General features: G+C 44.8%; 2 protein-coding genes across 5 annotated transcripts in view; one reads left to right on the forward strand and one right to left on the reverse strand.

Annotated features, from left to right (window-relative positions):
* Positions 1–13653, reverse strand: part of filip1l (filamin A interacting protein 1-like) — a 63177-nt gene that overhangs the window by 40228 nt on the left and 9296 nt on the right. For all 3 annotated transcript variants that reach the window (XR_002837135.1, XM_023803533.2, XM_023803627.2), the window contains exons 2-4: positions 4658–4955; positions 4227–4400; positions 2908–3086 (exon numbers count right to left, since the gene is read on the reverse strand). Coding sequence is in view for 2 of the 3 variants with exons in the window: in XM_023803533.2 (XP_023659301.1) it covers positions 2908–3086; positions 4227–4400; positions 4658–4945 (641 nt within the window). In the remaining variant the exon portion in view is untranslated. The remainder of the gene's footprint in view (positions 1–2907; positions 3087–4226; positions 4401–4657; positions 4956–13653) is intronic.
* cmss1 (cms1 ribosomal small subunit homolog) overlaps positions 1–13653 on the forward strand; it is a 65755-nt gene that overhangs the window by 34058 nt on the left and 18044 nt on the right. The window lies entirely within an intron of this gene.

Below are 13653 nucleotides of genomic sequence, written 5' to 3' on the forward strand. Positions count from 1 at the left end.
GAGATCCAGCCGAACAGGTCGGTGAGTCACGGCGTATCATGTACCCAGCTGCCTCACACGACGCACGAGCGTCCAGCCGCCTTGCGGGTCGCCTGCTTCCAAACGTGCCCCATCCACCATTCGCGTGGCGTGATTAGCACCATCCCAGATGGACGGCTGTTTTCCATGGCAGGCTCCGCGTCCCGACTTGCTTTGTGAGTGACCACAAGGCTCTAACTTGTCCTGCCAAATGAAAGAGGCCATGTGGCCCTGGGTAATGTCACTGTTAATTTGCTTCCTTGACCACTTTGCATAGATGTTTTGACTCTCTCTCTACGACCACCTTGATCATTTCCATGATATAACCAGGGTGGCCATCACTAGCTGGTAATAATGAAAAAATGAAAAAAATCCTTTATTTGCTGAGGTACGTCTACACTGGAATTCTTCTCCTCGCCTGTCCCATCTTGCCCTTCCGATCTTCTGACCTTACGATCACAGGCACAGAGACTTCGCCTGCTGAGCCGCTCTCCACCGAGAAAAATATCTTTATATATCTTCAAAGCTCACTGCAAGGTTATCTGTGATGTAACCAACACGTTCCTACAAAAGACATTGTCTCCTACTGTCAGTGCAGTAATATGTCAGGTCTAAGTTTAGCCATTTACAAACAGACACGTCAAAAAATTAAAAGAAAAAAAAAATGGACAGCTTAACAAAGAGAGCTGTAGCTGCCAGGACTTGTGTTCATGGTCCGCCAGCTGTACTCACATTTCCCCACGCTCCTCTTCCCAGAATAAGTGGCGGTCATGTTCGAGTAATGACTTTTGAATAATGAATATGTTTTGCATTGGGGATTTCTATTGGAAATGAGTCTCATAGACAGGCTGGACAGTCGGAAGGTCGCTCCTCCGTTTGGGGCTCTGACGCGTCATCCGCAGTTTCAGAGGACAGACGCACGCATCTGCTCGCATTGGCGCTTCTCCACCAGCAGAAGGACTGGGTGCATTTCAGCCTGGACCCTGTGCCAGTGCCTCATGCTATTTGTGGTCTAGCGATTTATTTTCCATGGCACCAGGCTCCTAACACATTTTCGGCCTTTTTGGGTTTGAAACAGCTGTAACCCAAGAAAGGGCTTAGATTTACGACCGGAATTCTCAAACGTCTCAGTCCTGGGACAGGGGATTTTTATATTAGTTCTGATGTGAAAGTCACACGCGATGGGGTTTTCAGCACTGTGCCCCGAAAATGATGTTTGACTGTCACCCGGAAGTACTTCTGGCTCTACTAGAAACCTTATTCCACGTGTCTCAGCAATGGCATAGCCTATGAAGGTATGACTTTGATTACTGCATATGGACTAGGATGAAAGCGCAAACCACAACTCTTTAGAATGTTATTCAGACCAGAAGCCTTTCTGTACATAACCAATATCATGTTGTGGCTTCGTGTTAAAGATCTCTCCTCCCATTCGGCAATATGTACTTAATCCCTGCTCCTTCATAGCTAGCCCCCTTTTCCCGTAAAAATCCGCGGCTTGTAAATCTGCACTTCAATAAAGTCAGAAGAATGTCCTTTGGGAGACTGCAGATAGCAGCTTAAATCTTTGTTTACTGTTTGAGAAGAGGGTGTTGTGACGTCACAGGAAACCGCCGCGAGTGGAAGCAGCCTCAGTCATGGGGGATCATGCTGTCTGAAAGGTCAGAGCCAACAATTTACAGCTAAAGACCAAGAAAAGAAACATTGAGTAGGAGCTGCTCCGCCCTTTCCAGCTCTCACTGGAACGCATAGCAAATGCTGCTGGCTGTTTATGTATCGAACAAGACCAACACTGGGATTTCGACAAACAACCATTTGGCTGATGCCTCCACCTTCCCAACCAGGGCATAACCGGTTGCTTGGTCCAAGAAAACAAGTTTAAACCACTGAAATATTTCTCAGACCGAGCCTGCAGGCGCCTTGTCAACCTCACCAGTTTAAGAGAATGAAAGTACTCAAGATTTAGAAAATCATTTCAGAAGAATGCAAAATGAGAAGTGCTCTGCAGAGAGCATCCTTCAGAAGGGTGGGATCCATCATTCCTGTGCCAAACCCATGCAGCCATAAGCATGCATAGGAGAAGATCTCTCCCGAGGATAAACTTCAGCCCATGTTCTAAGCTGACTAGAGGATTCAGGTGTTTTAAGAGGTGTGGTAGGCGATGATGTCACAGAACACCATGTTTTATTTGGGAAAGTTCCTGCTACTGACTACTGCTTTGCCTCTCCATTTTCCAGTGTAGTAAATATATCTGTGTATGTTTTATTGAAATGTAAAGAGACTCTCGGCGCAATAAATGCTCTTTACATCCTCTATGATCCAAGATGGACAGCTGGTCGGCAATATATTATAATTCACGGTTAATCTGAAGGGAATTCCCAAACTCATTTTGGTGGGTATGATTGTCACTCGTTACGTAATGGGATTGTATTTCAACCATTTAGGACCCTTCTCAAAACTATGAAACTTAATATCTCGAGGTGATGAGCATGTTTTGTATAAATGAGGAAGGTTTGAGAGACCAGCAGCGTAAGATATGTTCACGATGACAAAATAACTGCCACAACCTCTCATACTTTAAAGATAACCAAACTCAGGGGAGACTGGCAGACATGCTTAGAACATTACATATCGTACCCTCGAGTTTCCACAAGCGCTTATGTTCTTTCTCAGAAAACCGTTGTCGCCAGCAGGTTCCGATTAGCTGTACCAAATAAGGCACCATTACTCCTGTTACGAGGGGAAGCTAATAGCACCTAAAATCCTGTCACCTTAAATGCCTGAAACGTAAAGGCTGCTTTCCTGCAGCATTAACGCAGGAATTCAGCTGGGAATGAGCTGACGTCGCGCAGACAGGCTGTGTGGCTCAGCTTAAAGAGGGTGACTGACCTCTCACGTTCCTGCTCCAGCAGGTTGGTGAACTCGTCACTCTTCTGCACAAAGTCGCTGTGATTCCTCTTCTCGTCCTCCAGCTTGCAGAGGGCTTGCTTGTGGGCCTGTTCCACCAGGAGAAGCTGCTCCAGCATCCGTCGGTGCGTCTCCCGCTGCTTCTCCACCAGTCTGTCAAGCTGAGTGACCCAGATACATTCTTCAGTGTGATTTTTTTTGCGGAAATGATTCTCAGAGTAGCGCGACGGACCCTGAGCAACCATTAGTTATTCAGACAAACGTGATGGGATAGTTGGCATTTCCAGCTATTTTGGCAGCTTCCAGAGGGGTGGACTTTTACAGGGTAGGATGGCTGGTGTTAAATGAGCAGATAGTCTCCATCAAACATAAAACCTCAAAATCTATTTAAGGACAAAGCCTTTTTTGAATGTAAACGAAAAGAGACTCCATGTCAAGGGAGGACACTTCGAACTAGGACAGTATTTGTAAACTACCATTTCAATTAAAAGGACTTGGATTTTACTGAGCTATTGCTGTCTGCTAATTGGTCGACCTCCTTTAATCATGTTAATAATCATTAATGTTAATGTGAAACAGCTGGTTGAGTGTTTCAGTCAAGGAAACAAACCTGCCAAAGCACACGAACTGAACAATTTAGCCAAGAACAGGAAACTTTCAGTTTGAAAGTAGCTAGTAGATCCTGAAGTAGCTCAAAGTGTCCCCTCTACGTGGATTATCTGCTCACCCCATCCAAAACTTCTACTCAAACCTATGCAATCCTCAAAATTACCCTAGTAAAATATTTAAGCTAATGGGTATCAGTGGAGTTTTGCTGAGCGATTTCTCTGTAAACTCTGGCCTTGTGATTACTCACCATGGTAACACGAGCGCACACAAACCCAGAACTAGTTCCTAGCTGTCTCCGCCACCTTGTTTTATTTTTAAACAGTAAAGCAATGTGAAGCATCAATGTGCTCATCAGTTTATGAAGGAGGATTTTAAAATGGCTGCCAGATGGTGAAGTACTGAGCGCACATTTAAAGATGAAGATCTTCAGCTGGGCTGCTGCTGTATTTTGAAATTTCATCGTATAATATGCTCTGTTAAAGAGGTACTTTTTCTTAGCTACTCCCTTCCTGCGGCTGGTGATGAGCCTGATCCGTACTGAACTTGCTGCATCCCTGGATACAGCAGCTTAGTTTTATAGTTATGAAGAAAGCAAAGAAACGGTACAAGAAGTTCCCAAAAAGGCAATATATACTGCACTTTTTAACTTCCCCCAGTAATAAAATCTATCTGGACAATCCTGGACCTCCTACCTCAGCCATGGGTTTCTCGTAGATGTCCTCCTGCCAGTCGTTGCCCTTTCCCTGAATGGCATCTCTTTGCAGGGCCTGCAGCACCTTGTGTGGCGTAACAAATCCATAATGGGCTTCTAGTAGCGCCAGGTCAATCTTCTCAGCTTTCAGCACGGTAATTACCTCGTCTCTGGCCTGCGCATGAGAGACAAGAAACAATCAGCCAGGGCAGACATTGCAAGGCAGACAGAATCTGCAGCTGGATCAGGTCTAGTCATGATCTACCGACTGGCAGCGGCCGGATTTCTATTCATCTCGACGAGGTAATCTGGGATCGCTCGTCTGCACGATACATTGGTTCTGTGTTTTAGAAACAGCTGGAAGACCTGAGGTCGACGGGCGCCGGCCGCTGTCACCTAGATAGGCCTCTATATTTGCAGAAGACTCCTTACCTGCAGCTCCCCCTCTAGGATGCTGAGAAGAAACAGGAGGTCGTCCCGGGACAGGTCCCTGCCCTTCCCCGAGGATGCACCTGCTTTCCTGTCACTTTTCCCACTGTCCCCTCCCTTGTGATTCCTCAGGACGGTGCCTGTATCGTCAGGGTGCTCCCTCCGCCGGGCCCGGCCTGCCCCCCGGCTCGGCGGGTCCTCGCACTCGGAGCTCCGCCGCCGCGAGCGTGCTCTGTGGTGGGACAGCTTGGTCTTGGCAGCCTTCTCCAGACTGTTGCTACGGGAACGCATGTTTGTTTACCTGCGGGAGAGGATGCGTTTTTTCCTGTTAGATTTACAACTGTGCCACGGTGGTGTGAATTGTGTGAAATGCCCAAGATCGCAAACTATCACGCAAATGTTCGGGTTTGACTAAGGATGCTGATTTGGCTGTTAGTTCTGACCAATACGGTCTGCTAGCATGAGATTTTTTTTTTATCTAAACGACCTTTAAACAACCTTTACCCTTGTGGATCAAAGTTTGGGCCTAATTGTGTGCATTTCATCACTGCAATGGTACGGTACTGTGTGGCCATTAGATTGTGTGCGTGAAAGTAATTTAAGTCTTAAATACATGTGTACACAGATAAGGCCAAAGTACAGACATCTATGTTGTGGCAGGATTTGTTAATTGTGGCTCCCTAGAAGTTCCGTGACAGCTTTAAACACGGCCATTGATTACAAACTCCCCATCATCAGAAGCCAGCATATGTGTGTATTTCCATGGCACAAAAGAAGAAAAGGTTTAACGAACAGCCAATGCAAGCCTCACTGTGATAATAGCTAGTCTCGTAGTTCCAACATCCTGTCACTTAATCTAACCCACCCACCTCCACTGAAACGGTTCACGATATGGGGCCCAGAGTCTCCTAAGGTTCGATTTTAGCTGAGCTATACATTCTGTGAAATGCAAGAAACGTGGAAGCAGCGGCAGCCGTGCAGAGTTCAGTCCGGGACAGCGCTAGGCACAGCAGACCTCGGGTGATTCACCAGATGGGCCGTCTCTGTCTAGTGCATTTCTGAAGAGTGTGCTATGTGACCATGATTGTGCCTGCTACCTCCCAGGGCTGCAGCTTGATCAAGGGGCCGGGGTAGCGGGGGGGGTTGGTCTGTAATTGAAATGTTTGTTCTATACAGTTTATGTCTTGTTATTTATATATTTTTTAAGCATACCAGCTTTTGTAAACCAAAAGGTTGTAGTTATGCTCCCTCTATGTTTAAGGCCAAGACGGCTTTTGCAGTGCAACTTCACAGAATCACTGCACACACTAATCCCACTTGTTTGAGGGCCAGTGCTGTGGGTTACGGCTTCACAGGAGTTACTGTTACCGATCCTACACCAGGGTCTCCCAACCGTGGCTGTCTCGGCGACTCTTGGACTAATCTAAGGAATCTGGAGTGTTCAGGTTTATCCTCCTGAGACCCGACCTATTCATTTATGTCCATTGTAGTGGACATTGTATTTTTGCATTTAGTTTTTCACTGATGTTAGGAAACATATTTATTCCTGTTGTGCACTAAAGAGGACATGCTGTGAAATTAAAAATAAAAATAAATTTGAAAAAATTTTATTGTAAGATGTCTTATTTCCTCCAAAGACAAATAACCTACAATTGAAGGACACTTTTTTCCTTGGGTCTCAGGAGGATATGGACAAATCTCTGTGGTTTTTCTTGCCTCCAGTTTCAAACAAAATGGGGAGTTTTACTGATTTAAAGCCTTTCATTCGCGGATTCTCATTATGTTTGCCGTCGAGCTGTAGGGTCTGGATTTACAGTTCTGGTGTGCAGACTCCTGCACATAGACTGACATCATTTTCAGCTGCAAGACCATCACTGACAAATAGTAATAAATTAGGAATATTGAGAATATGATGTAACTGTAAAGACCATACGGGTTTCCAAGGCTGAGAAAGGTCCAAAATGAAGGATTTTATTTAATACTGAAAAATTTAGTACTGTGCAATATTGAAAGCAAATGAAGGTTTGTAGAGTAAAATGAGCTTTTCCGAAATCATCAGCGTTTATATCCATTAGATGATGATTTAAATGTAGACACTTTGTCATGGCGTTTAGGTAGCTGTTTGTCAAGGAGAGAAGGTGGCTGTAATTTTCTGTTGCTGTTTGTTGTTGCTGTGTGCTCATAGTTTCTCTGTTACATCATTGTTTGAAAGGTGTACACTTAGGAAATAAGAACACCGAGGTTGGCCAGTACATTGCAGATTAATTAGTGACCATATGAGGAAAACAGTGCGTGGCTCGTGTAAGCTCTAAAATGTTTATGGGAGTCTTTAACAGAAAGAGAACAACAGCAGTAGTTACGTTGGGGAACATTACAAACATTCAGAGTGAGATGAAATGATTTTCATGCACTTTTTTATGGGGACACACCTAATTATGAAGGACGTGTGAGGTGATTAGCTGTTAAAAGGAAATATTAACAACAGACTCCTAAGCTGCATAGCAAGACTCTTCCATTTAACGGGGCGAGTCTTACACAGATAGTGGAGAACTATGAAGAGATTGAAGGCTAGTTTATTCTCATATCAAATTTCATCAAAATAAGTAGCTATTTTTTTGTGTTTAGGAGATTCCCTGGATGGCAAAGCCCATTGGCTGCCTGAGCTAAGCTGACTAGCTAAACAAACAGTACATTCATAGGTGCCTCACGACTTTGACTCGCTCAGGCAGATCCCATTTTTCTGAGCTGCAGTAACACCAAGAACCCATTGCCAATAGGTGACCTAATGGTAAATAAAAGCCTGGCTTGTTTGTGGGGGAGTTGGCGGTTGCCTTTGATGCTTTTGAGGATACTTCCCAAGTAGCGCTACACACACACGCATGTACGCCGATATAAAACATAAGGCTATCATGGGGACGGTTGGCAGGAGTGCAGCAGAGAATCGCAGTGTCCCAACCCTACGAATTCTAGGAAGAGGCTATCATGGGGCACATTTTGGGATGATGCAGCTTCTTGTTCGGAGCAAAGGTTTCCCAATTACTTCCCAGTAGTTCGAGTTCAGCTTTCCCTCCTTAAATTCTAAGCTAATGTGTCATGATTTTAATGCTGATTTGGGATCATTTTATAAGGGGGTGTGTATCTGTATAGAGCTCTGGCCACTGGAGATATTTATGGTCACTAGCTTGGGATAACAGAGAGCTCTGCCTTGTAGGGGACAACCCAGGTGGTGTTGATTTCCAAGTTTTTCTGCTCAAGGTTCAACAGGTCTAGTCTTCATCCAGAAAACATAAACAATCTAGTGCCTCAGAATTTCGGCAGAACACAGATCAAGTTGGACAAAAAACATGTATTGTTTGAGATTCATGATCAGAAAATAAAATTAACCAGCCACCGTAACTCAAGCTGAACCCCAACCACAGCCCCTTCCCTTGATGAAATTACGACTTGAGTGCCTTTCGCCTTTAGGTTGAGTCAGGATAAAATGACATCACAGAACAGCAGTAAACTGATCAGTTGTACTCCAGGTCAAGCAAGTCATAACAAGCCCGCAAGTTAAAGGTTACAGCACTGAGAGAGTGACAGCATTTTCTGTAGTAAGTAAGAAACAAAACTCCACCCAAAGTCATCTATTACTCCATTCTTATGTTATTGTTTCCCAACACTGCAGCTAATCAGATGGCTACCACAACGGCATACTGGCTTCATTCCGCCTCAGCGCAGACGGTCCTTGGCAGGGTGACAGTGAATATCAATTTAGCCGGATGTGATTTCATGCTCATCTGCCGTGTTTTTCCAGGTCTCCCCCGATGGATGCAGGAGATCTAGTATTCAGAGACTTTTTGTGGTGATTGTAGCATCGTAGATCTTCAGTGCCATGCTTGGGGGGGTAGGCCAAATGCTGGCCGGACCCATAGGCACTTTGGGGCTGTTGTCAGGAGGGATTACAGGCCGAGCTGAACTGTATTCCCTGCCCCCAGCTTGTAGGTATTAGATGTTCAAGTGGCTTCCTTTCGTTTGGCACATCGAAATACTGGCTGGAAGCAAGGACTTGGTGCAGGTGAAGGTGTTCTCAGCTGTCACGAGGCCGAGGGTAAAGGAATTCAGTTGCTCGCTGATGAGACGAGCATTGCTGAGGTTTATTGAAATTCCACAATTAGTTACTGCAATTATAGTACTATGGTTTAATCCCAGTACATTTTCTATTTAATGCTTAAAAAGTACGTGAATATCCCATTGTTGGATGGCAGTTGAGCTCGTATAACCATGTAAATAATTAGCTAACAGCTATTCCTTCAGGACTCATGCATAATGGAGCATGCGTCCCCGCAACTCGTCCCGATCATCCACTCTGCACCTGTTTCTTGTGATTTGCCTGTTTTCCTGCTGTCAGGCCTAATAACTTCACTTTCTTTGAATCGTGCTTTTGTGGTCTCCTTCTCCTTGGCACCTTGTCGCTACAGCAGCAGTCTGGACTTTGTGGAGCCAGTGACTTGGCCAGAGTTGCCCCCTAATTGACCCCCTTGCTACACACTATGCTGTCTGGCAGTCTGCATCTAACCCATGTAAATACGGACTTCAGAATACGCCACTTGTTTTATTCATTCATTTTTTTTGTGCCGGTTTGTTTCTTTAATGTTAATGCAAGTTCTGGCCAAGGTTTTTATTAATAGGCTCAGCTTAGGCTTAGTCAGATAAGACCCTTCAAGGCAATTTGTTAAATCTGTAATCAAGCAAACAGAAGGACCTTTTTAGTGACATCAGCTCAGGGGACTTGAATGGCACAATAACGATGAGGAAAATTCTGTATGATGGTTATGCGTCCCACTGGCTTTTGGGAGTTTTGGCCTGTATCGCTCTTTGAAACATTGCCGCCAATAACATCTGACATTTTAAGGTCCAGTTTCAAACCCCACAACAGAGAAACTCCAGGGACAAAATTAACCAGGGTGTTTAGGTACCTCCGAGAAGATCGCTGGTAGCTTTAAATAATCTTTTTTGTGCAGTGAAACCCTGTGTTGCTTAGACGTTAGACTACATTGGTGGTCGTCTGCTTTGCTCTGTAGATATTGGTTTCTTGGATATTCCAGCGCCAGTGTGTTTTGGGGCAGACAAAAGGTTTTGCTGCAGAACTTTGTCAGCAGAAGATTTCCGGAGCTTTTTTCCATACCGTTACTTCCATATGCTTCTCCCACTATTGGAATGGAACACATTCCCTGTTATGGAACTGGAATCCTTGCAGGGATCTAACCTCAGTTCTTGCTTATGATCAATAGGTGTGGTTTAGCAGCACTAAAAGCCTTCAGATGTTATACAGTTAAATTGTACCTTGACTTGTGGTTACAAATGAAAATTACATTTTAATTTAAAATGTGCTCGCTTAAAGTGAAATCCAGATTACGTCCGTTCTGCTCTTGCTCAATTCTGTGTTATTGATTTTCCTTGTAAGAGGAAGTGTAGTTTAGTAATCTGGGCCATAAACTCTTATATTTGAGTCCTTTTTTGGTGGCTTTGCAGGGTCACGCATGTTGAACTTTCCATGAAAGGTCATGCTGACTTCAAGTGCTATAATGGGACTGTGCTTTGTTTGAAATTTTAAAGACAAGACCTTTTATAGTGCTGTGACCCTGGCAATACCTAAGCTTATTCACTTCAGCAGGAATAGCACCCCCTTCTGGACAATCAGCCGCTGTAGCAGCAGTGGCCTGCTGCTCTTCTGGGGTTTCTCATGAGACGTTGACCACCCCCAGACCAGGTGTTTAAAGCCGAGCACTGGACAGTCGTAAGATGTTGACCACCGGACCTGTGAGCAGAATTCAAGGTGTGCAGCGTGGCCTCCAGTGTATAAATTGAGTCTGATGTGGTCATTTTCTTAAACTGAGAACTAGGACACAGGAGCTTGCTGGGATTTAAGTGGTGTGTTTTTTTACACGTCTGGCCGGAGTTGTATTGGATTATATGTTGCATGTACAATAAGATTACCAGAATGCAGGCTTTAGTGTTGAGTTCACATACTCTGTGGATCAATTTTCCAGACAGTCTCTGCTGAGCTTTTTCTGTCCAGATATTGTGGGCTGATATGACATCTCTCCCTTACATTTAATGTTACATATTTTTAAACGTCGTTGTTGAAAATTCTTTATGAGACGTATACTCACTCGGGTAAAGCTCTTAACCACATGTAGTGGGTTTTGGTTGTTTTTTTTTGTTTTTTTTACCAGTGATAAATATCTCCAGTGGTCATGAAGGAATTATGTCTTTATATTTTGTACCTGCTTTATGCAAAATACACAAAGTACAGCACTAGGTGTGACACTATAATTCCTTGATAACTGCAGCACACTCTGTCCAGAGGGCCTTTCGCTGGATACAGGGTTGGGTCTTGTAAAGTATTCTGCTGTTCCTTTACAGGCAGGATGGGGCTTTTAAAGCCAGAGGTTTGGACGGTGAAGATGCAGGTGTGTTCCGTGCTCCAGGGTCTGTTTGCACTGCTACCCTGAGCTCACTGCCAGCCCCACGTCCTGACACACACACACACACACACACCCACGCAGGTTTGTAATTATATCTTTGTGGGGACTCTCCATTCATTTCTATGGGGTAAACTCAAATCACAACATGATGACCTTAACCCCCATCCAGCCCTAACCTTAATCATAAGTAACCCAACAAAATACAAGACTATTGTCATTTTTAGTTTTTTGATTGCATTCACAGATCTTTGTGGGGACCTGAAAAATTGCCCACAGCATCGAAATAACAGGTTTTTATTACAATGTGGGGGACATTTGGTCCTCACAATGTAATATAAACATAATCTCCCCCCCCCCCCCCACACACACACACACACACACACACACTGCATGTTCCAGTACAACCTCGCATTCCTGAAGCCTGACATCAGATCATTGTTAATGTGACTGAAGCATTAGGGACGAAAGGCCGCGCTGATCTGAGGCAGCTACCTGACAAGGGGAAAGAAGAACAGACAGAAGGATAGACGGAGAAAAAGAGAAATGGAGGAAGAGGGAGCGGAGAAGAGCATGTAATAAAGGATGTAGATATGAGAGATAGACATGAGAAACTGCTCCAAATGTTCCGAGCTGCCGTTGGTCTACCTCCACACTGACCACTGACGGAGGGCAGTGTGATCTACGCCAACATCAGAGCAATGTTGGTAACACAGCAGTAACTACTTTGAAGGCCAAAGGTATGTTGTAATGCTGCTGCCTGACGTGGATCAGCCATTCCTGCTCCCGTTTTTAATGAAAACAGCACTGAAACAAACCCCTAGAAGGTCACAGAACAGCTTTCCTTTTATTACAGTCACGACCCATCAGGACTGAAGCCAGTGCTGTGACCAACCTTCCATGTGACCTACTGCATGAGCAAAACCACAAATAAAGATGCTTCTTAATCGGCTATTTCCTTACGGTCACGGCCTTAAAAATACCGATCATGTAGTCTTCCCCAAAATTGTCAGCGTGCTCAGAGATTGAAATAAAGGCTGTGGAGTGATTCTGTTTTAGTGCTGTCAGATATTCATCTTTTTTTGCAGCAGTGCATTAGCTGAAAGGCTCACTGCAATTGCAGTGCCTCCCGATTATATATACCTATCAACATGTATCTCACTGCAATCGCAGTAGCTCCCGATTATATATACCTATCAACATGTATCTCACTGCCGTCGGCGTTGCCTTGTACTCAGGCGTGACCCACTGGTACTCAGCAGAGCACTGCGGCCCGCAAATTCATCCTGTCTCTTCATACGGACCCCAGACACTGCAGGAACACTTGAGAATGCATGTCAGCACACATGGACACACACATACGTACACGCATGTGCCTGCAAAGAACAGCAAAGTTTGAGGGCTCTGGGGGGCTCTTAGATGGCCCTCGGGTGGTCAGGTCAAAAGGAGACAGATGCTGAGATCATCGGTGTGGAACATACGTCACATGACATCCGCCGGTGCCGAGAACGTATAAATCTGTCGGCGAAGGAAGAGGCACGGTGTGTTTGTGTAGCACTCGCCAAAGAGCACATGGCCCGGGCTGATCCAATGGCTTTGCTCGGAGTGAGCAGGTGGTGCTGAAAGGAGGGGGCTCCTCTAGAGCCCCCAGGAGTGGCCTTGAGTGGGCGATCTTCCTGCCTGGACAGATTTATGGGGCACAGAGAAGGAACCGGATTCGAGTTCTGCCTCAGACAAAGCCTGTGGCAAGTGCTAGTCATCACAGAGGTTCAGCTCGTGCGTAGTTGTGCATGAAAGCTAAGTCCCACAGCATATTCAACTAATTACAAGTGTTAGGGAGGAAATTAGATCAAGCATAGCTTGGTGGGCTAGCAGATAGCAATATGGACACAAACAGACGTCCAGTGGCTTCAGCCCTAAGACGCTTTAACCTGGATTAAACTCATTTAGTGAAATCATGAGTTCATATAACTGAGTATAATTGTCAATCACGACTCAAGTCTCTCTAAATAAGCTATGAAATAAAAACAGCAACATCAAAATCATGTTTAATCATGAGGACAGCAGGTGTTTAAGAACTCGGAAATGGGCTCCATGATTCCCCCTTTAGCAATGTAATTAAACCCTTAATTGCTTTAGTAGCTAATGGTATCTAATTGTAAGAGCCTAGCTATCTGCAGAGGGGAGAACAGCCATTGCTATCCATGTCAGGTTTTATTTTTGGAACGTTGTCCTGCATCAGATAAATGAATGGAAGACTGAGATTGTAGTGTGATGTGAGCAGATGTTACAGCAGAATCAAAGCTGCTCTTTTACGTGAGGAAACACAGGCCTCTCGAGATAGTTTTTCCACTCTTATCCACGGGGGAGGGGAAGTGGGGACAGTCTAGTGGTATGTAACTGGTTACGGTTCAGTGTCGGGCCTCTTTGTGCTGGATTTATGTAACCACTACTTGAGTTTTTCTTTTTTTCCCCCGACAGAACTTCTGCAGCACTGAGTTTAGCTTAAACGTAACATAGTCTTTCAGCACA

Source organism: Paramormyrops kingsleyae, chromosome 1 (genome assembly GCF_048594095.1).
Source record: "Paramormyrops kingsleyae isolate MSU_618 chromosome 1, PKINGS_0.4, whole genome shotgun sequence".
Taxonomy (NCBI): Eukaryota; Metazoa; Chordata; class Actinopteri; order Osteoglossiformes; family Mormyridae; genus Paramormyrops; species Paramormyrops kingsleyae.